The sequence below is a fragment of the Truncatella angustata genome (assembly GCF_020726525.1).
Source record: "Truncatella angustata strain MPI-SDFR-AT-0073 chromosome Unknown BKA67scaffold_1, whole genome shotgun sequence".
Classification (NCBI taxonomy): Eukaryota; Fungi; Ascomycota; class Sordariomycetes; order Amphisphaeriales; family Sporocadaceae; genus Truncatella; species Truncatella angustata.
The window spans coordinates 7,342,857-7,361,765 of record NW_025763381.1 but is presented as its reverse complement, the minus strand read 5'-3'; the positions used below and the strand labels follow the sequence as shown (position 1 = coordinate 7,361,765).

General features: G+C 51.3%; 6 protein-coding genes across 6 annotated transcripts; 1 reads left to right on the top strand and 5 right to left on the bottom strand.

Annotated features, from left to right (window-relative positions):
- Positions 1–96: 96 nt before the first annotated feature.
- Positions 97–4,666, bottom strand: BKA67DRAFT_76467 (uncharacterized protein). The gene has a single exon (XM_046109420.1). It carries the CDS (start codon positions 4,445–4,447, stop codon positions 116–118), a length of 4,332 nt encoding a protein of 1,443 aa, XP_045965276.1. The 5' UTR covers positions 4,448–4,666; the 3' UTR covers positions 97–115.
- Positions 4,667–5,701: 1,035 nt separating this feature from the next.
- BKA67DRAFT_509542 (uncharacterized protein) lies at positions 5,702–7,588 on the bottom strand (the record flags this gene model as incomplete). Its single annotated transcript, XM_046097244.1, has 2 exons — positions 5,702–7,029; positions 7,099–7,588. The coding sequence occupies 2 exons, from the start codon at positions 7,586–7,588 to the stop codon at positions 5,702–5,704; spliced, it is 1,818 nt and encodes a 605-aa protein (XP_045965275.1).
- A 2,555-nt stretch (positions 7,589–10,143) lies between these two features.
- BKA67DRAFT_654279 (ribosomal L29e protein family-domain-containing protein) lies at positions 10,144–10,586 on the bottom strand (the record flags this gene model as incomplete). Its single annotated transcript, XM_046106533.1, has 4 exons — positions 10,144–10,179; positions 10,244–10,346; positions 10,467–10,518; positions 10,580–10,586. 4 exons carry the CDS (start codon positions 10,584–10,586, stop codon positions 10,144–10,146), a joined length of 198 nt encoding a protein of 65 aa, XP_045965274.1.
- Positions 10,587–11,048: 462 nt separating this feature from the next.
- Positions 11,049–12,255, bottom strand: BKA67DRAFT_531213 (mitochondrial carrier domain-containing protein; the record flags this gene model as incomplete). Its single annotated transcript, XM_046099351.1, has 4 exons — positions 11,049–11,169; positions 11,243–11,480; positions 11,536–12,077; positions 12,152–12,255. The coding sequence occupies 4 exons, from the start codon at positions 12,253–12,255 to the stop codon at positions 11,049–11,051; spliced, it is 1,005 nt and encodes a 334-aa protein (XP_045965273.1).
- A 1,427-nt stretch (positions 12,256–13,682) lies between these two features.
- On the top strand, positions 13,683–16,223 carry BKA67DRAFT_511244 (uncharacterized protein; the record flags this gene model as incomplete). The annotated part of the gene is made up of 2 exons (XM_046097391.1): positions 13,683–13,886; positions 13,935–16,223. The coding sequence occupies 2 exons, from the start codon at positions 13,683–13,685 to the stop codon at positions 16,221–16,223; spliced, it is 2,493 nt and encodes an 830-aa protein (XP_045965272.1).
- A 120-nt stretch (positions 16,224–16,343) lies between these two features.
- Positions 16,344–18,646, bottom strand: BKA67DRAFT_550288 (uncharacterized protein). The gene is made up of 3 exons (XM_046101646.1): positions 18,103–18,646; positions 17,156–18,030; positions 16,344–17,097 (listed from the first exon to the last, which is right to left on the bottom strand). The coding sequence occupies exons 1-3, from the start codon at positions 18,184–18,186 to the stop codon at positions 16,827–16,829; spliced, it is 1,230 nt and encodes a 409-aa protein (XP_045965271.1). The 5' UTR covers positions 18,187–18,646; the 3' UTR covers positions 16,344–16,826.
- Positions 18,647–18,909: the final 263 nt, after the last annotated feature.

Sequence of the window (18,909 nt, the reverse complement as noted above, 5' to 3'; positions counted from 1 at the left end):
CCAGACTCTCAGGCCGAAGATCACGAGATATACCCATGCGTACGAACATTTGTGGATGGAAGATCAAAGCATATAGCGCTGCTGTGAAGCTCTCCTTGTCATCTGATGTTTATGCTCACAGGACAAGCCACTTCTCAGCAATGTTCCTTACAGCCTGCATGTCTCCACCTATGAGACAACATTGCTGCAAGTTGAATGCTGTTTCCTTGGCCAGATCTTCATCTCTTACTTCGTCGCCCTCAATCTCTCGTAGTACCCTTCTATAGTACTCAGCCGCAAGATGTGAAAGACCAATCGCATGATAGCTTCTTGCTAGATTGTAGTGCGCCTCCTGCCGCTGACCTGACGTCATTGCCTGTGCCAGTTTCAGTTCGTAGTAGCGATGTAAGAACAGCAGTCCCTGGGTAATCGATTGCTGCCTGTTCTCTGTTTGTCGCTTCAAACCGTAATGCAGGAACGCCTGTCCCATAGCCATGTTGACCATGATGTTGTCTGGGTCCAAGGCGGCGGCTCGCACGAAGTAATTGAGCGCAAAAGTGAAACTATTTGATATAAACAGGATATGTCCATAAAGCATTAGTAGCTGGACGTCCTGCTCTTTGGCTGGGTATGCCTTCGGATCAAATTGATCAAGTTGCTTGGTCTTCAATTCAGTAGGTAGAAGTTTGGTATCCATCATCTTGATCTGACGCAAGGTGAATTTCTGAACCTTGGAATGCGCAAACCACGTTCCTGTTGAATGTACAAGCCGACCAAGGGCGGAGTATAGGCGGAATGCATCTGAGCAATACTGATAAGTGGCCATAAAGCTACGCGCTACCTCAACGCACGTCTCTTCGTCCCGTCCTCTGACGGCACATGCTGCTTTGGTGATATTGGCCAGGAACTTTTGGTCGGGGTTTTCGAAGAAGACGTTCGCAGCCAATGCGGCATCACAAACATCATATGATTCCTTGATGCGACCAGAATATGCCAAACTTAGGGCAAACTCCAGGAACAGATCGAGCCATTCAGAGAACTCGACATTTCGATAACTCACAGTAGTCTCAAGCAGCCTTCGAGAATTAATCGACGACTGTTGTGCGTCTACCTCGCCTCGAAGTCTCTGCGCCATCTTTAGGAGGTGCGGATTAGCTGACGAGCCAGACTCGTCTTTCTTTAGGCCCATCTGGGTAAGGTATCTGTCCCAAGGAAAGAACGCTTTGAAGGAACGGAAGTCATCGATGAGAATTTTCGCTGCAGCCATCCAACCTCTTCCAGGGCCATGCTCTGAGCTGTCTTTTTCTTCGCGTACGATGCGCCACTTCTCCGCCAAGTATGTGGCTCTGCGTTCTTCCTCGAGCTTCCGATCTTCATCCAAAGCAAACAATAGGGGTCTCTGGCGGCGAACACCCTCTCTTGGCTGTCTCTTCTCGCCAGGCACGCGAGGTTTCCTAGGAACAGGTGCTTTCCTTTCACGAGGGGCGCGAGGTTCCTCGGGCGGCTTGTCAAGTATCGGCTTTGGCGCAAGGCTGCGTATAATGCGAGGTCTGGGTTCTCTCCTGGGTGGCTCAACACCTGACTCACCGGATAACTCCTTTTGCTCTCTTTCAATTCCCATGGCCTCTTCGAGCAGATACAATGCTTCCTCGTTCTTCCTCGCAGCCTCGTACATCTTGGCAAGCTCGTATCGCGCATTGACACGAACATCGGATGGTGTATCATCGAAGTCCAATGCTGCAGAAAAGCACTGTTCTGCCTGTCTTCTGTCATCCATCTCCAAGTAACATTTTCCAGCACGAAATAGTGAGAGCGCATCTAGAAGATCTTCCTGTTGCCTAAGGGGCTCATAGAAAGGCAATGCCTTAGTAAGTCGCTTCGTCTCATATAATGCTGAAGCCACTTCTAGGAAAAGCTCGGCCGGCTCCGAATCGTCTTCAGAATTGGAGATGTCGGCAGGATCAAGAAATTCCAGATGTTGCATCGCCTCATCGTCATTGTCCCTATCAAGTCGTAAACGGCAAATTGCTAGATTGACTCTTAGCCGTATCGCAAACCCAGCACCATAAGTCTCAGTTGAATATTTGTGTGGATCAAAATAGGAGACGTTTTTGCGGCGCTCGTCTCCAATATCCCATTCGCAATCATCCTCCACGTTGTCCCAATATGTTTCTTCGCGCCGCCCGAGAAGCCATCTGGCAAGTGATCGTGTCGCGTGCAACGCAGCACCATATTGCTCAATATGCAATAGCAGTGCTGTGTAGGTACACACGTCTTCCCAGGTGAATGGAAGCTCCGCATTTATCGTACCCATGGGAAACTCAGCTTGGAAGTGCTCGATCGCACGCAGGTAAGCATCTCGTACCTCCCAACGTAGCTTGTCTGAATACCGCCGTTGATTTTCAAATAGTTGAACTGAAGCATCCGCCAAGCCTCTCAATGCTGAAAGATCGTACGGGTCTCGCTCAACTATCCAATTGTACTCGGACACTGCTAATTTGAAGCTTTGTCTGGTCAAGTAGAGGGCAGCTCGAGTGTGGCGCGCACCCACGTTGTCCGGCTGGATTTTGATTGCTTGGGAAAACGTCATGATAGCAATTCTCAGAGTGTCTTCTGCGTCGTCTGGTTCTGCTTCTATCAGTTCCAAAGCGAATCGACCACACTCGACCCAAACCTCTAGTATTTTAGGCTGCAGATGAGCAGCGCAAACGGAAGCCATAAGTGCCTGCTTATACTCTTCCCTTTCTCGCAGAATTTCAGACAAAAGAGACCACGAACGAGCGATTTCGGCATTGAGCCTGATAGCGTCGTTGACTTGATGAAGAGCTTCATCGAGATTTCCACTCATAAAGGCATTGGTGGCCAGGCTCAAGCGCAGTTTTACATCGCCAGTGGGTTCAGCTGCCTTGCGCGGACCTCTTTTTATAACCTTTTTTTCGCGTGGCTGTTGTTGTTCTGCTCGATATTGAGCAAGCAAGCTCTGCTCACTCCCGCCTGCCGCAAAGCTCCTCACTGAATCCTCGAAAGTTGCCAAATTATTTTGCATATGAGACAATAGGGGATCGTCACCTACATCGTCCTCTAGATCGTCATCTTCTGAGATGGTCCCGCCGTCAGGCTCCTCATATTGGGCTTCGCTTGACACCGGAAACGACTTAGTTTGGAATGAACCTTGAAATCCGGGGCAAAAATCCGTGGAATAAGCGTTATGTGGCTGTCCAGTACGCCCTGGATATGGCTGCTGTTGTTGAGGTTGATTGAAGCCCAACGACTGTTGAGGCGGGGCCAAGTATGGTAACGGCGGCGGCGGTTGTACCGCAAGCGCTTGGTAACGAATATCATTCCTCTGTGTCGACTGTGAAAAATCGTGGAGTTGGCGTTCGTTAAGTCCACCTGTAGATGACAGAGATACGTGCTGTTGTATAGCAGGTTGTCGGTTTTCATTGTAATAGGGCGTCGCAGCAGCTTCTTGAACATTGTTCAAGGGAGGATACGCGCCATGTGCAGGGGGCTCGGGGTAGGGACTCTTGACCACTGCTTCATCGGCTTGTTGCCGTTGAGAATAAGATAAGTCGGTGAAACTTTGCTCGATAGGTGGACTTCTTGACGGTGCTGGTATAGTCGGCAGTATTGCTGGCGGTGACATAGACTGTGTCGTAGCCAGACTTTGGTGGGAGGCTGCGTCTAAGAGTGGTGCACCATTCTCTTCGCGGCCGACTGAGGGTTGTTGCGCCTGTCCTCTACCCCGGCCTCTGCCTCTCCCTCTACCTCCGCCTCTTCCGTTACCTCTCTCAATACCTCCAGCAGTGCCTCGACCACGCCCCCTGGCTCTGCCACGGGTACTACCTCTCGTACTAGAAGAAGACGAGCGGCGTCGTCGTTTTGGTGCTGGATCCGCTGTCGCGGCCGGCTTGCTGATTTGCTGTGCTGGGGTTGATGCTTGAGCCGTGACCATTGCTGTCTGCGTAACAGCAGGCAGTGGGGGCGGATAAAGACTTTGGGAAGTACCATCCCAACTTTGAGGTCCTGCTTGAGAAGGACGTGCTTGAGAACTCTCACCCGAACGTTCTGGCGCAGCCCCATCCCAACGCTGGGAAGGACTTTGAGTAGAGGGCGACGCATAAGGATGTTGTGATTGGGCAGGCACTTGTGTAACGGGGTACGAGGCCGCATTCTGCGGCAGACTTGGCTGAGACGGCGGTCTAGAGCTTGTTGGTGACGGTCGCGGTACCCGTATGACACTATTTACACTTGGTAACTGAGCAGAGGGGTTCTGCGTGTCGCTCGACTGTGACTGTGCAGAAGCTAGAGGGCCAAGGGGCGGATCATTGTGTGGCGCGACCTGTTCAGCGGGCAGGGTAGGCTCGGATATGTTCCGGGTATCATTCGCTTGTGGTGGTGCAGGCGCGATGTTGCGCGCCATGCTGATCTGCCTAGCGATGTAGGCAGGATCTAGAGAGGATCTCATCGCGGACGGCAGTCGTTGTAGAAACTTCGTAAGCTGGCTCCTGATCTAAGCACTGGTGAGTTGAGGAATCGCGCCTCGATTATTCAGTGCCGCACCAGAACCACACAGGAAAACGCACGCCTGATTTGTAATCTGCGTAGGGGGCGAGGCAAAAATGAATGAGTTTTGTATGCCACAGGTGGTGGTTGGTCTTGTGGTTCAGAAGGTTGACAATTGCTGCAAGCGCGCGCAGCACTTCCAAGTCGGCTTAAATAATTACACACTCCTTGGACCATTGCCTCTGAGATCAGAATCCGCGGGCACCAGCTTCGGTTCTGACCATGAACGCACGACCTCAATTCCAACAACCCTCTTCCCAACTACTTGCTCCCATCCACTTAGCAATGCTTGGTTGTAAGTTCAACCAGATGTTCAGTGACATACTCTGGAATTGCTATGTCACTTCATTATAGTTGGCAACGGTCGCCCAACTCTAATAATTTTGCCACCTCTCCGGAGGCAATGTTGATATAGTCGTTGATGCAATGTTTGCGTCGTCTGGAAATGCGTATTGAAATTAGATGCAGATCCCAGCGTCCAGTCTTCAGGTGAAACCTTCTCGCTGAAATGCATCTTAAAATGAGCTGGCTCCACCTGGCAGCAGCCGTCAGTTGTTTTTGCGCCTGGAGTCAATACATTGGTCAAGGACAGTCCACTCCATGCGGAAACGACTTTGAACAATACAATGATATTTCTAGGTGTTTGCCTGTTATAAAGTCAGGCCAGCGAAGAGGCTGTATTCATCATCTCGATATGCTCACAACCTCAAATCCTCTTCGGGCCATCACCGTATTTTATTGTGCTCAAATTCTTGACGGTGCTGTTCGCAGTGTATTATAAAGTGGTAACGACTCTGCATGTTTCAATGCTTCTCAATATCGATATCGGCTCCTTCGCGTACACTATACGATACAGATATTCTCCGATATGCCCCCGTTTTTCCAGACTTGGACTTTTCCAGACTTGGACCTGTGCTCAAAATTGCAAAACTGAATTTTCCAGGCAATATCCAAATACCCCATCCTCAACGCTATTTCCCAGCTAGATCACCCAGACGAAAGACTTCCCGAGTCACTTATATGGTAGGCACCGTGATGACACTGCTCTGCAGGACGATGGGCCCTGGCATTAAATTCTCAGTAAACATGCCACGTTCCTGCCTGGCAAATAGACGCTCCGAAAATGCTCGACTCGCTAGTATTAGGTGGTCATCGGCTAAGCCAGCTTGCCTTCAGCCTTGGCCTCTGTAAATTTGTCAGCTATGCTGCAGGTGAACGACACTCCAGTTGTTGTAGGCTTACCTCTGACCTGTTCGAAGACCTTTAGCATCTTTCGACGTGCGCCTAGCGCGTTGACACCGCGGTCCTCGAGTGCTTTATCATCAAGCTCCACCAAGTCTGTCCACTGCATATCCTTCAGATTATCCGTGTACTTGTGCAGACGCAGAGATCGAAGCCAAGCAGGGATGTCCTGAAGAAGGCTGGGGTCAGTCGGGTCTTCCGGTGGCTTAGAGCTGCCACGACGTCCACGCGGCGATCTTCCACGTCTCATGTCAGAGTCTGACAAGTAGGTGTCTGGTCCTAAACCGAGCTGAGCCATGCTCAAACCATTGCTCATGAGCGGGTTCGACCCATCGTAAGCGCTCAGGAAACCGTTGTTTTGTGGAGATGCGAAATTGCCCATGGACGGGAATCCACCCTGCATGGCGATACCAGGGGAACTAGGTCTCGATCGCGAGCCAAAGCCACCCATGGCCTGCTGGTTTTGCATAGCAAGTAGCTGATCACGGTTGAGGACTTGTCCATGCTCATTGACCATGACAATGTTAGTGCCGTGCATACCGGGTGGAGCAGGCGAGAGCGGGTTCTGGGCAGCGCCAGGGGCATCGTTAGAGCGAGCTCGGCGGTACTTGCGCACATCGTCAAGGGCGAATCGGTTGTTAACAGTGGAAAGAGCAGCAAGCTTCATGGCAGTGGCGTTCGCAACCATATCGGCCTGGTTGGGAGCGCCAGTGTTGAAGTTGGGGACCATGGGAGTGTTCACCATAGATGCCCAGTTTCCACTCGCGGCGTAAGGGGACAGCAGAGGCAAGTCGGAACCAGACTTGTCTGGGGCGTTGATGGTCTGGCTCTGGATGTTCTGGTTCGATCCAATCTGGGGACGAGGAGATCTTAGACCAGCAGAGGGTGGCGGTTGTACGAACTGGCCCATTGGCGGTTGGCCAGAGGAAGATTTTGGTCGAGAGTTGTCTCCCCAGGGGGAGGCAGGGTGCTGCGCATTCGACTCTTCGGCGATAGTGGGTGCGAGCGAGTTCCTAACGTCGACGACGGTGCTGTTGCGGTTCGATGGTGGCTGCTGGCCTGTCTGTTGGGTGAATTTGGCCTTCTCCGTTGCGATGGCAGCGGCGGCATCGGGGAACATGGCGTTGATAGTGGAAGGCTCGAGCCCGGAGAATCTCTTGTTGCCGGCTTGGGGCATCGAGTTTCTGGACGAGTTCACATTCAGCTTATTCATGGCATCGCTCAGGCGGTTCGACATGGGGTCTGCAGGATAGAAAAGGATCAGTAATTAACCCAGCACGACGTAGCTTCCGGCCTTGCAGTATGACTTACCCTTGTCGAAGTTGGCTGGCGACAGGACACCTGACATCGGATGGTTCTTACCCATCTGCTGCAGGACTTGAATAAAGAAACGGATCTGGACCTGAGTCGTCTGTTGTAGCAAAGCATAGAGGGCGGCGGTTCGCTCGGCTTCAGAGAGAACCCGGAACCATTGTTCAATAGCACTAAGTTCATCCTTGAAGTCCTGGTCCAGAGTAGCCGCCGCCATCTCCTCCAGAGTAGTCTCGTATTGGTCAATATCAGCGATCCATTGCTGCGTCATCTTGTCTTGAGGGTCTGAGTCGGCACCGCTCTGGCCCTGGCCCTGTCCAGAGCCGTAGAAATCTGAAGAAGGACGAATTCGGCTGGCGGGGGAGTTACCAGTCAGAGCAGCCACGTCGGCAGAGGCCCGAAGCGCCTGGCCAGCTCCCACGGATGTCCTCGACTGAGGTGGTCGAAGGGAGGAGATAGCGCTCCCTTCGGGAGTGCTGTTTCGATTCATGGCGACCCGAGGGTTTAACTCGATGTTGGCGGCAGCAGCAGCAGAAGCAGCAGCAGCGCAAAGATGGCCTTGGGAACACCCTGTAGCAAGCAATTCTGACACAGAGATACCTCGCACGTTGCACAGCTGTATAAGAGATGTGCACTAGGGTTGCTTTGAGGAGCTGATGAAAGCAACTGGAAAGAATGAAAAGTGGTCTGTTTGGAAGTTTTGTGCCAGCCTGCGTCGAGATCAGAACCAGAACTCTTGGTCAGGCTGCTCCTCGACGGACAGGGCACTTGAAACGGCGCGAGACCCCTGCGAATCCGGAACGGGGGTAGATCGGTGGCCCGTGAGGGAGGCTACGACAGGGGACTTTCGGGGGCTGTCGCTAGCTATCGCATGCTGTTTCGAGACTTCAAAAGGACACAAACAGTACAATCTCAGTTCTTGATTTACCAGTACACAAAAGTATTAATTAAGTGGTGTACACCTAGCCTAGACAAGACGTGTGCTCGGATTCGGCTTGAATGCAGTATTATTGTCTACCTACGTGAACGCTTTACTAAAAAATAAATAAATAAATAAAACACAACAAAGGATGCTCCGACAAAGATCACACCACGTACCAAGTTAATAATGCTGAGATCCTGGCGAACGTCTTTCAGCCCGTCATACCTCACAAACAGCGCACTACACTCGCATGTAGGCCGGTTTAGAGCTGATGGTGGGGGATAATTGGAGGGATGATGGGGGGGCTGTTCAGCCAGTCGGGAGCAGCCAGAGTCTCTAGTTGAGTTCTTGGCTCGCTGGAAAAGTACTGGGCTAACTATTTTGGACCCATTCTAGAGTTTTTCCCACACGATGGTCTCTCAACTCAGCTAGCCTGTCAGCTGCCTTCCAGGGATAAGGAGTCAGGCTGATCTGACGGTTGTGTGTGTAATTTTGCAATGCTCGCATCTCAATCACTTCTCTATCGCATATATGTAGGAAAGTCTGCTCTGGACGTTGCGTAGAAGACAACTGTTGTGCCCTTCATGCTACGCTTGTGAGTCTTGGAGCCATTGGGACAAGATAAATACGAAGCTCTATCGAGCCGATGGGCACTTTCAGGGGTTGAAGACCCAGCTCCATTACTACCAAAATATAGTACTCCGGATCGCTTAAAGTCTAGTTGTGGGACTTGCTCGTCCAGATAGGTCAACGTCAGGTCACAACCGCAAAGCCTCCTCATGGAAGCAACAGAATCTAGTTGGGATGGATATGTTGCTTTTCGAAAGAATGCTGTGTACGAATGGTCTGTCCGATTTCCTCTTGTGCTTGTGGATCCATTCTTCAGTGGGATCATGGGTCCAAGGATTACGAATCCATCATCGCATAGATATTACATTTGCCGAATAGGGGGGCCATTTGAGTTCGTTTGACTAGGGTCAGGTACGATGTACGAGATAGGGAACATAGAGACTCGTAGTCAAACCGAGCTTAGTTATCACCGAAGATCGACCTTGGTTGCTAATGGCAGAAGTGGTCTCATATCACTTATAAAGGCCCAGAAAAGGTTGTTCGGTGAAGGAACCTCTAATGCTTAACGTCCATCGGGAAAGAGTTGTCAGACAGACGGGGCAGAGAGTCACCACATATGCCACATGGGAAAGCAAGTAAGTCTCGAGCTGCAGAATAGACAAAAGAATTCCATGTCTCAGTGTTCCGTGTCAATCCCAAAGCATAACAGCGCCTATCACTGAATGCATCCAGGCAAGGCGATATGTAGCGGGTTGTTGCTTATAAAATGCACTTTGCATGGGCACACCAGTAACAGGATTTTGAGTGATTTGAAGTAGTAATCAAGATTATACTATTCATCAAACTATTTGTAGCGTCAGAGGCACCCAGTCTCTTCTCACTGGCAAGACGATTTGACCAGCATAATTATACGGGAACCTGTCCCATCCCGTTACGGGTAGAGAGTGACTTTTGAGCCCAAAATGGTGTGTAAATCAAGACGGTCTCTTTGCATTCCAAACGGGCTGAACTATGGTCGTACATTCACGGGATTGTACCAAGCGTGGTTGCGACTCAGATCAACACGTCTCGAACTTCACAACGAGACTGCATAGTAAACGGATGTCTCAGGGAATCAGTATGTAGTCCTTTCTTCATACACTTTTGCGTCGTGAGTTTGAGCAGTAGCGTTTGGTAATGAAAGGACGGGGTCAATCTCGGCACGAAGAAAAAATCCTTCAGCAGAAGAGCACGGGAAGAAGCTCGTAGCTGTACACACTAATGCCGGTCCAGTTATACGCAGGACATGCGTTTGCAGTGTTCACCATTGTCCTCCTGGTCAGAGGAGCATTCCATGAGCATCACGGATCGCGAGAGAGTTCAAGTCGGGGTCGGGTTGAGTTGTCATCGTGGCGCGTCGGCCGATGGATTCATCTTCTCCAGTGAAGACCGTTCCGTATGTAAAAGCCAAATGCAAGTCATAATTCCCCCAGAATCATGTCCGAAAAGTTCCTGAACTCGCCATCGATGCACGCCGTACCTCATGACCCTGCCCCGGGAAGTCGAAGCATAATCTATGCGGTTTCGCCCTTGCCCTCGGCCTTCTCCTTCTGTGAGGATGTCAGTATTTATCTTCGTATCGCCAGTAGATTCGGGATCTCGAGAAAACCGTACCAGAGCCTTCATGGTTCCGTGCAGAGCATGTCTGTGGTTTCTGCGGAACTTGGGGTCGGTTCCCTTCAAAGACGGGTAACGGGAAGTCTTAGGCTTCTTGATACTGTATAAACCTCCAGTCAGCGCCATTCCTCTCCCAGCATCATCTCAAGAGTTCGTGTAGGGCGTGGTGCGGAATAGAATCGGTGTTCGTATGTGTCCTTTTCCAGGTGCGTCGACGTACCCGTTACGGTGAGCCTTCTTGCTCTGGTTGTGCTGAGACGAGTTCTTTGACTCTGTTATACATAATTAGACATTGTTTCCCTTCGTTTCATGGTAGTTGCGCTCGAAACATACTGGCCATCGCGACAGATTTTTGTGTGGTTGTCTGGGGTGATGATGCAAAAGAACGAACAAGAACGTGGGTTTCGTGATTTTTGCTGTGTCTCGGTTGACAAGCGATAATTTTGGTGGGCGTGATTTGACCAACCGGGCCCTAAGGGAAGGAGCAGCCCAGCCAAGCTGGGTGGATACCAGCCACGGCTGCCACTGTCAGCACTGTACAAGCCGGCCATCGCCATTTGCGGACCGATAGGCATTGGCGACAGCTGTTCAAGTGGGATCAGTTCATCATCTGCATTATTCTTGCACCGTAAATACAAAAACCTCTCAGAAGATGAGGTACATGCAGTCATACTCCTCTGGTTCAATTGCAAGTTACCCTATCAGCACAATGCAAGAGTCATATAATTCTTAGATATTTGCTGTATGGTATCCAAATCTACAGTATCACTTATATTCCAGATTTCTCCTCCCCCTCCCACTACTATTTAACTGTGAGTGGCACTGCAGCTTTCGCTTTCGCCGCCAGTTCCGCAGCTGCGACCAGCTGCTTTGCCCGAGCTTGTCTCAAGTAACGGAAGAGCAGGATGAACAGCAGTTCCATGCTGGAGAAAAGCTATTAGTATCCGTATGCTTAAACAGTTGACAAAACCGTAGACGTTTGGAGTGTTGGCTTACCGTTCCTTCGACATCATAAGTATGCCTTGTACCAGGAGACCTTTGAGGATTTGTGGGCCAATGCCCTTGAAGAGACTGAGAGCTCCCTCATGTTTGATAATGAACTGCATCACCTCCACGAATCCCTTGAAAGGCTTTCCTTGCCTAATTGGCGGAGGTTTCGACTGTAATCCGACTTTAGCCACAATCAATGGTTGAGTTACGATTGTCGCCAATGCCTTTGACATGGCACCAAGCACTGGAATATGTGGTCAGCAACCAGAACAGAGGCCACGCACCACAATAATACTCACAGAAGGCCTCTCCCGCGGTCAATCGCGCCTTTCCTGGGTACATGCGCGTCTTCAACCTTTCATATGCACCATATGTAATCGAAGGGTTCACCACAAGCACCAAGCTTGCCTTCAAGCCTCTCCAGAGTCCGGGCCACCCATCTTCGCTAGCAATAACCTCACGTCCTGTCTCCAAGAAGCCTTTCCTCTCATGCTTGCTTTGTGTTTGTTGTCGCGTCGTTATCACCGCAACCGGGATCGTGCATGCCTGCGCCAGCGCTCCAGCTATAGCACCAAGTGACAGTTCTACCAAAGTAGAAGGTGGCGTGGAAATTTTCTGCGACTTGAAATACAGCGTCCGCACTGTTGAGTACCAGTAGAAATACGCAAAGTTTGTCGATGCTACGCCCAGTAGTGACCCATGTATACCAGCGTACAGCCCCGGGAGGCCGTCCTCAGCCACGATCTTGGTGAATGCGTCCCAGGTTGACGTGTAATGCGGCTCGGAGTGTTCGATGACGCCTTCTTTATGTTTCACCTGCACTTGAAGTCGGGTCTTTACTCTGTACAACGGTATACCATAAGTCCATGTATCCCGCAAGAACTATGTCATGAGAAGGGGTTTTGTGTGTCTTACATATCCAGAGGGTAAACTAATGTGTTTGCGATGACAGCGCCAGTAGATCCAGCAAGAGCCAAACCCCATGAAGGTAGCGGGGCAGACTTGGATTGCACAGCCATGTTAAGGAGGGTTATCGTCGCTTCTCGAGAGAATTCCCTTACATTCGGGTTGATAGCACAATAAGTGTGCTATGCGACAGCACAGAGGACCCAACAATGAACGCACAGTTGGCTTATGGCAGCACTGCGACCTCGGTATGAGATAACTTGGCCAGGACTCTGGAGTTGGAGCGGCTCCTTCAGGCTGTGGAGCGCTTGCACGGAATACCTTTCAGCAATTCGCTTACACTACCAGGAACCGCAGGGTATGGTGGGGATTGATGTAGTCTTCAGGGGACCGAAAAGTGTTTTTCGACCGCGGAGCGGTTCTGAGCAATGATATTGGGGCCGGTCCAGCACCCGTGAAGGTCGTCATGCCAGAAAAGTACCTCGGCCATTTCACTATCTTATCACGTTATCCCTTAGCTCCGAACCTCTCGGTAAGCTTAAGATTGGGGATCCGAACTGCCGGTTGCATTCATTGGAATGTCAATATGGTCCACTGTTGATAGTGCCTCCCATAATCATACCTGCAATGAATGGCGACTTGAGGCCCGCCAGGAAGCTTGGCCATCAGTATGAGATTCCTGCTATCCCATCGACATTGGCTTTATGTAGTTGTGGTACAACACAAAAGCCATAGGCACTAGCACTGTACGGATTTCTCTTATTGGAAAACACCGTCCGCCTATTATGACGTTAGACCTCCAAACACATGGCAAAGTCAAGCGCACTAAATACATTGAACCGTTTCTCTTGGCACTCAAATCACCAATCGCTTTTCTGACATGAAACCTTTTAGAAGAGTCTTTGTGGCTTCAGCACCCTCAAAATGAGCAGTAGTGACACGGTTCCTCAGTTGGAACCGCTCATGAAGCTAATCGGTAAAATTTCGGGGTCTCTTCATCTCGGGCGAGTCTTGTCAGCCCCTTCCAGATGAAGCTGTCGTGCCATCCATCTCTGTGTATATCGCGCTCCGCTTCCATCTGTGACGCTGTGAGCAGAATCACCTTACTTCGAAGGTCTACATAGGCACGATTAGGATCTAGATTCTGAATTTCTCTCAGGAAGCACTACTAGACCGCGAGCCACGCTGTTTCATGCGTTGCATTTTCCATTTTTAGTTGACTTGAGCTCGAATCGAGCACATACAGCATCGCTAGTTTCCAGCGTGGCTTAGACCCAGAGCGAGGAACTAGTGAGCTGTACGATGGGTAGCAATGCACCAGAGCCAAGATATTTGGTGATCCGCTGAGTTGTATGATATTGCTTACAAGGCGATCATTGGGCTGATTTAACGTCGAACATCAACATTTCAAAGTCATCTAGGTGATAGCGAGCTTGACAGAAGCATTGTGTGGTTTCCGCAAGGCGAGGAAGCATTACTGCTACAATGGAAGCCAAAGCTCGAGTCAGTCTTCGGACCACCGACCAAAACCAACTGACTAATGCGAACGCAGGAACATGAGGCTCGGATCTCGCACTCCGCTGGCCAACAAGCTCTAGATCACGCAATTGCTGCTGCCGAGTTGTACATGAAGATAGCCAGTGCCACGAAGGAACCATCAGAAGTTGCTCGGTTGAAACAGAAGATTACTGACTTGATCTCCCAAGCGGAGCGCTTGAAAAAAGTTGTTAAGGCTGGAGATAGCGTGAGCAAAGTCGAGAAACGCCTAAAGCTGCCCCGATCGGTGCGGCAGCTTCCCACGAGTGAAAAGAATATCTTACTTCGTGGCTCCAAGTTGCATGGCAACATATTTCCTCCCTGGGAGTCAGATCCCGATCCGGACGAATTCACAGGGAGCCTATTTCTAGATAAGGCAGACTTCCCACTCTCAGAAAGACAAACCGAAGTTTTTGCCGGCTGGAAAAGGCCGTTCGAGCTTGAAACCTTTCGCGAAGCTGACACTGGTGATGACTGGGTGCAACAGGGTTTAATGCCGGCGGTGGAGGATTATGATCTTGTGCAGGACATAACGACAGATTGCTCCGTGGTTGCGAGTCTTTGCGCGAGCATCAAGTATCTGCGCCCGGGCCCTTCGTCGATACTTCCAGCTCTGATGTTTCCTATCGACTCGGAGAACGGACAGCCAAAAGTATCCACGAGTGGCAAATATGTCTTCCGGATGTACTTCAATGGCTGCTTCAGAAAAGTCATCATCGACGACCGACTTCCATCTTCGGCAAACACCCGAACTCTATATGTGGTGGATCGATTGAACCCACGGCTCCTATGGCCTGCACTCATGGAGAAAGCCTACTTGAAGGTGCGGGGAGGTTACGATTTTCCTGGGAGCAATTCAGGAACTGATCTGTGGGTTCTCACGGGATGGGTACCACAGCAGCTCTTTCTCCAGAGCGACGACATCGACTTCAATCAGACATGGTCAAGAGTCAAAAAAGCCTACGACTTTGGAGACGTCGTTATCACCCTGGGGACTGGTCGTTTATCTGAAGTAGAAGAAGAATCATTAGGTTTGGCGGGTGAACATGACTACGCAGTGCTCGATATGTCAGAAGCATCAGGGGTTCGCCGCTTTCTTGTTAAGAACCCTTGGTGTGACGGCCTTGTCTGGAAAGGGGCAGGTTCATCATCTCGACAGGCTGAAGATCATCCTACCAAGCTCAAACCTGGGTCATTCTGGATTGACTTCGACGACGTGGTTCAGAACTTTGAGTCGCTATACTTGAACTGGAATCCGGCACTTTTTACTGAGCGCCAAGACCATCACTTCGTTTGGCAGCTACCAATTCCGAGCATGGCCGACTCCTTTGCTCATAATCCCCAATACTCGATGAGCACGGAAGCTTCGGGTAACGTCTGGATTCTGCTTTCACGGCACTTCCAAGATGACGAGCTGTCAATCGCCAAATCCCGCACCACAGCATCAAACCTGGCAGATGTGTCCAATCGCTTGGGGTTTATGTCTCTCTACATATTTGATCATGCTCAAGGAAAACGTGTGCCACTTGGCGACAAGTCCCTATACCGCGGTCCTTTCGTCGATTCGCCCCAGACGCTTGCCCCTTTGGAAGTGAAGAAGGGGGTGAAGTACACGATAGCTGTAGCGCAGCATGGGCTGCCTCTGCCAAATTACAGCTTCACGTTGTCCTTTTTTTCGAGGAGCGCGCTGCAGATTGCACAGGCACTCGACCCCATGGCACACTACACCGAGACCCAGAGCTCCTGGACCCGCCGCACCGCAGGCGGGAACGCGGCGAGTCCAGGCTATCTCAGCAATCCGCAATTCGCCATCACCGTCCCTAAACCGGGACCGCTGTCGATACTGCTATCCACCGCATACGAGGACCTGCCCGTGCACATCGATCTGGTCTGGGCCAAGGGCCAGCGCGTCACGGCGCTCACGGTCCGGGACATAGTCGGCTCATCCGGCGACTATCGCCGCGGGTGCGCGCTGGCGTACATGGCCAGCGTCGACGCGGGCACGTACACGGTCGTCTGCAGCACCTTCGAGCCGGGCCAGCTCGCGGACTTCTCCCTGCGCGTCGGCAGCATGCAGCCCGTGGTCATCGCGCCGGTGCTGAGCGACGCCGCGGGCAAGCTGCGGACCGCGCTGGCGCCGCTCGTCTTCCGCGGGCCCGACGACACGAAGCAGCGCGCCCCCATCAGCGCGCCCCGCCTCACCAGGGCCAGCGTCGTCATCACGCCCGGGGTGCGGCACACGTACTCCGGGGTCTCGACGCCAAAGTCCAACACGGTGCGCCTGCGCCTCGAGACCGGCCGCGCCCCGTACAAGGAGATTATAGCCACCACGGGGGACGGGGACTTCAAGGAGCTCGGCGCCGCCGGGCTGCGCACGCCGGAGTTTGACCTCGATCCGAATATCACGCGGCGTGGGCTGTGGATTGTCGTTGAGCAGATCGGAGGTGGCGGCGGCCTGAGCGGTGCAGGAGCCGGCGGGTTGAAGGTAGAAGTGCTGAGCGAGGGCAGCGTTAGTGTTGGCGGATGGGAAAGTATTGACGACTAGACTCTCTGGTGTGGTATATTCAACTCGCAAGGTCAATGTCTCAAATCGTTAATACTTTTTCACCAATATGGCAGCAAGCAAAACGTATCACATCCTATATTAGTTCTTATGGCCATGACATATGCATTATACCACCTTCAAAACTCGTATATTTTCTATTCCGTGGTAAGTATAATACAGCTCGATTCTAAGATGATAGATATGCTGTCATTCCTTTCATACCATGAAATTTTTCTTTTTGAATGAAAGCGATGTCTTTAGAAAGGTGTAGAGAAACCTGTCATCCGAAATAGCCAACCTATACTCTTGAGAAGGCGAGGCCGGGGAATGAGAAAGTCTGAATAAACTTCCAGTTTGTATACATAATCGGTAGGTGAGACTGTATCAACAAGTTACCTTAATTCTAAAAACGCCAATTCCATGCACAAGTACCATCAACTAATGCGCCGCTGCTCTTTTATAGCAAGAAGACTCAACGGACCGGAGTCACATGTTTGTGCGTCATGAAGATGACAAAGATGCAGATAAGATAATGCCCAATGAGAGTAAAATCAAGACAAGTAAACCACCAAATGCCACGAACTCCATAGAGGCGCAATGATCCTAGTTGTGCTCGATAGGCTCTTCGGGTAACAACTCTTCAAGCTGGTCGTCGCTAACCTCTAGGAACTTGAATGGCGGCTTGACGATACCGTTGAAGAGGAAAGTGAAGTAAACGAGAAGAGCGAAGCCAGGAACCTGCAGCCACTTGAAGGACTCCCAGCCAAGACCGAGCGAAACAATCCAGATGAAGAGTGTACGGCAGGTGTCGATGGTAGACCGGGATGTGGCGGAAACAGTGCGGGTTACCGAAAGTCCAAAGAAGTTGAAGCCCCTGCATAAATGTGTTAGTATGGGACAGACTGACCTGATGGGAGGAGTGGCAGACGTACCCAATGCTGATCATGATCAGGAAACTAGACAGAAGCACAGCCTTGTATTCTGTCATCTGGCGGAAGCCCTCAACCATGTCGAAGATGCCGTAGCGTCCCGCGTCAGTCCTTCCAATGGCGAAATGTAGGACCAGCATTCCAAACAGAGTTACCGCAAGACCAAACAATCCTTCCCAACCAACAACCTGCATAGGCTCAATACCCGAGCGCTCCAGGATCCACTCCTCGAGCACGAACTGAGTGGCAGTGAAGATTTGGGCGCCAGCAATGAGTAGAACGCCAATGATTGCCCTAGCAGCGTCAGGCAAGGCAGGGTTTTCTGTGGCAGACCACTCGCCGACCATTGCTGGTGTGACCCTGTGATCCGGCTGGATAGCGCCTGCAAGTCCGACGACGGCAACACCTAGGACGGCACCGACAAGACTGACCCACTGGAAAGCATGTAGTCTGCGATGCAAGAATGTGACGCTGAAAAGACCAACAAAGAGGACTAATGCGCCACGCGTCATCTGGTAGATACTAGCAGCGACCATGAGGAGACCGATGTTCATAAGCGTCGTGCCGCAGATGTCGGAAATGGCTGGGAGAGCCAACAGAAGGATGCCGAATCCAGAGAGGACACCGTAGTCATCACTCTTCGCATGATCATGCGCGGGATCGCCGGCCTCCTCCTCATCGGCACCGTCGTGGGTGTTGACAGGCCGATATCCGTTCTCGCCGGGCGTCTGCTTGTTGAAGTACTTGCGGTAGAGTGACACGAGTCCTACGACTAGCCAGCAGCCGGATTCCCCGACAAACATCTGGGCGGTCTGGAGTACGGGCTGTTCGAAGTGTTTCGGGTGCTTGGTGTCGCAGTCGCGGACGCATTGCATGTCCTGTCAAGATACTGTAAGTCGTAATTCCCCAACGGGAAGAGGAGCATGGGGGCTTTGAGGATGAGAGCACACCTGGTATTTGGTTAGAAGAGTATTGCAAACACCGGTGAGCAGCATCATGGCGACCAGAAATGGAATGATCGCTTTCGACGCCATCGTGAAGGTGGATGCGAGCTGATGTAGTAGCTCGGACTCTGAACGGACGCGGTTGTAAGAGTTCAGGCCGGCACTGGCGAGGCGGTTTCCTGAACAGTCGTCAGTGCTGTTCCGCCAGGTTCGTGATGTCGAATATCTCCAGCCCGTCTACAAGCTTCCCGACGCCAAGGAATTCGAAGATAGGAAAGCTATCAGATGGATGGGCGAAAGAGCCGATATACCCGGGAACGACTGGCTGATGTTGTATGGAGTGGAAAAGAAGAGGTGGATGGATGTGTCTTCACGCGTTGAAGGTATCCCGGTCCCCGACGTCCTGGAGTTGACGGACGCAATCAGCCGACCAAACCAAACACGTAATAGATAGGCTTAGGTTAGTATGTCACCTCTACTCCGTAACCTCAGCCAGAGCTAGGTACGGGATCCGTAGCACCTCGAGCTACTGTAGCATGTGTGTGTGTGTGTGGCAGGTGACCCGCCGATAAGCCCTGGAGCATCCCGATTTAGGCACTTGGTGTCTGGTGGGCCGGGCACTTTATTATTAGTCGGGTAGGTTAGTAAGTCTGGGGTAGGTGCATGTGGTATGCCTACCAGCAAGTAGCGCCACAGTGCTTCGCTGGTGAGTCAAAGCAAAGGAGAGCATTATCGAGGATAGAAAGCCAATGTCGATTTAGTCATACACGGTACTTGGCCCAACCCCCAGATAATCAATAAGTAAGTATGTGG

Bases quoted from the DNA above. Each gene is read 5' to 3' on its own strand.
- BKA67DRAFT_76467 (XM_046109420.1), bottom strand. From the start codon at position 4,447: ATGAGATCCTCTCTAGATCCTGCCTACATCGCTAGGCAGATCAGCATG.
- BKA67DRAFT_550288 (XM_046101646.1), bottom strand. From the start codon at position 18,186: ATGGCGTCGAAAGCGATCATTCCATTTCTGGTCGCCATGATGCTGCTC. The intron at 18,031-18,102 runs GTGTGCTCTCAT...GTATCTTGACAG, and splicing joins CTCTTCTAACCAAATACCAG to GACATGCAATGCGTCCGCGA. The intron at 17,098-17,155 runs GTACGTCTGCCA...ACATTTATGCAG, and splicing joins CTGATCATGATCAGCATTGG to GGGCTTCAACTTCTTTGGAC.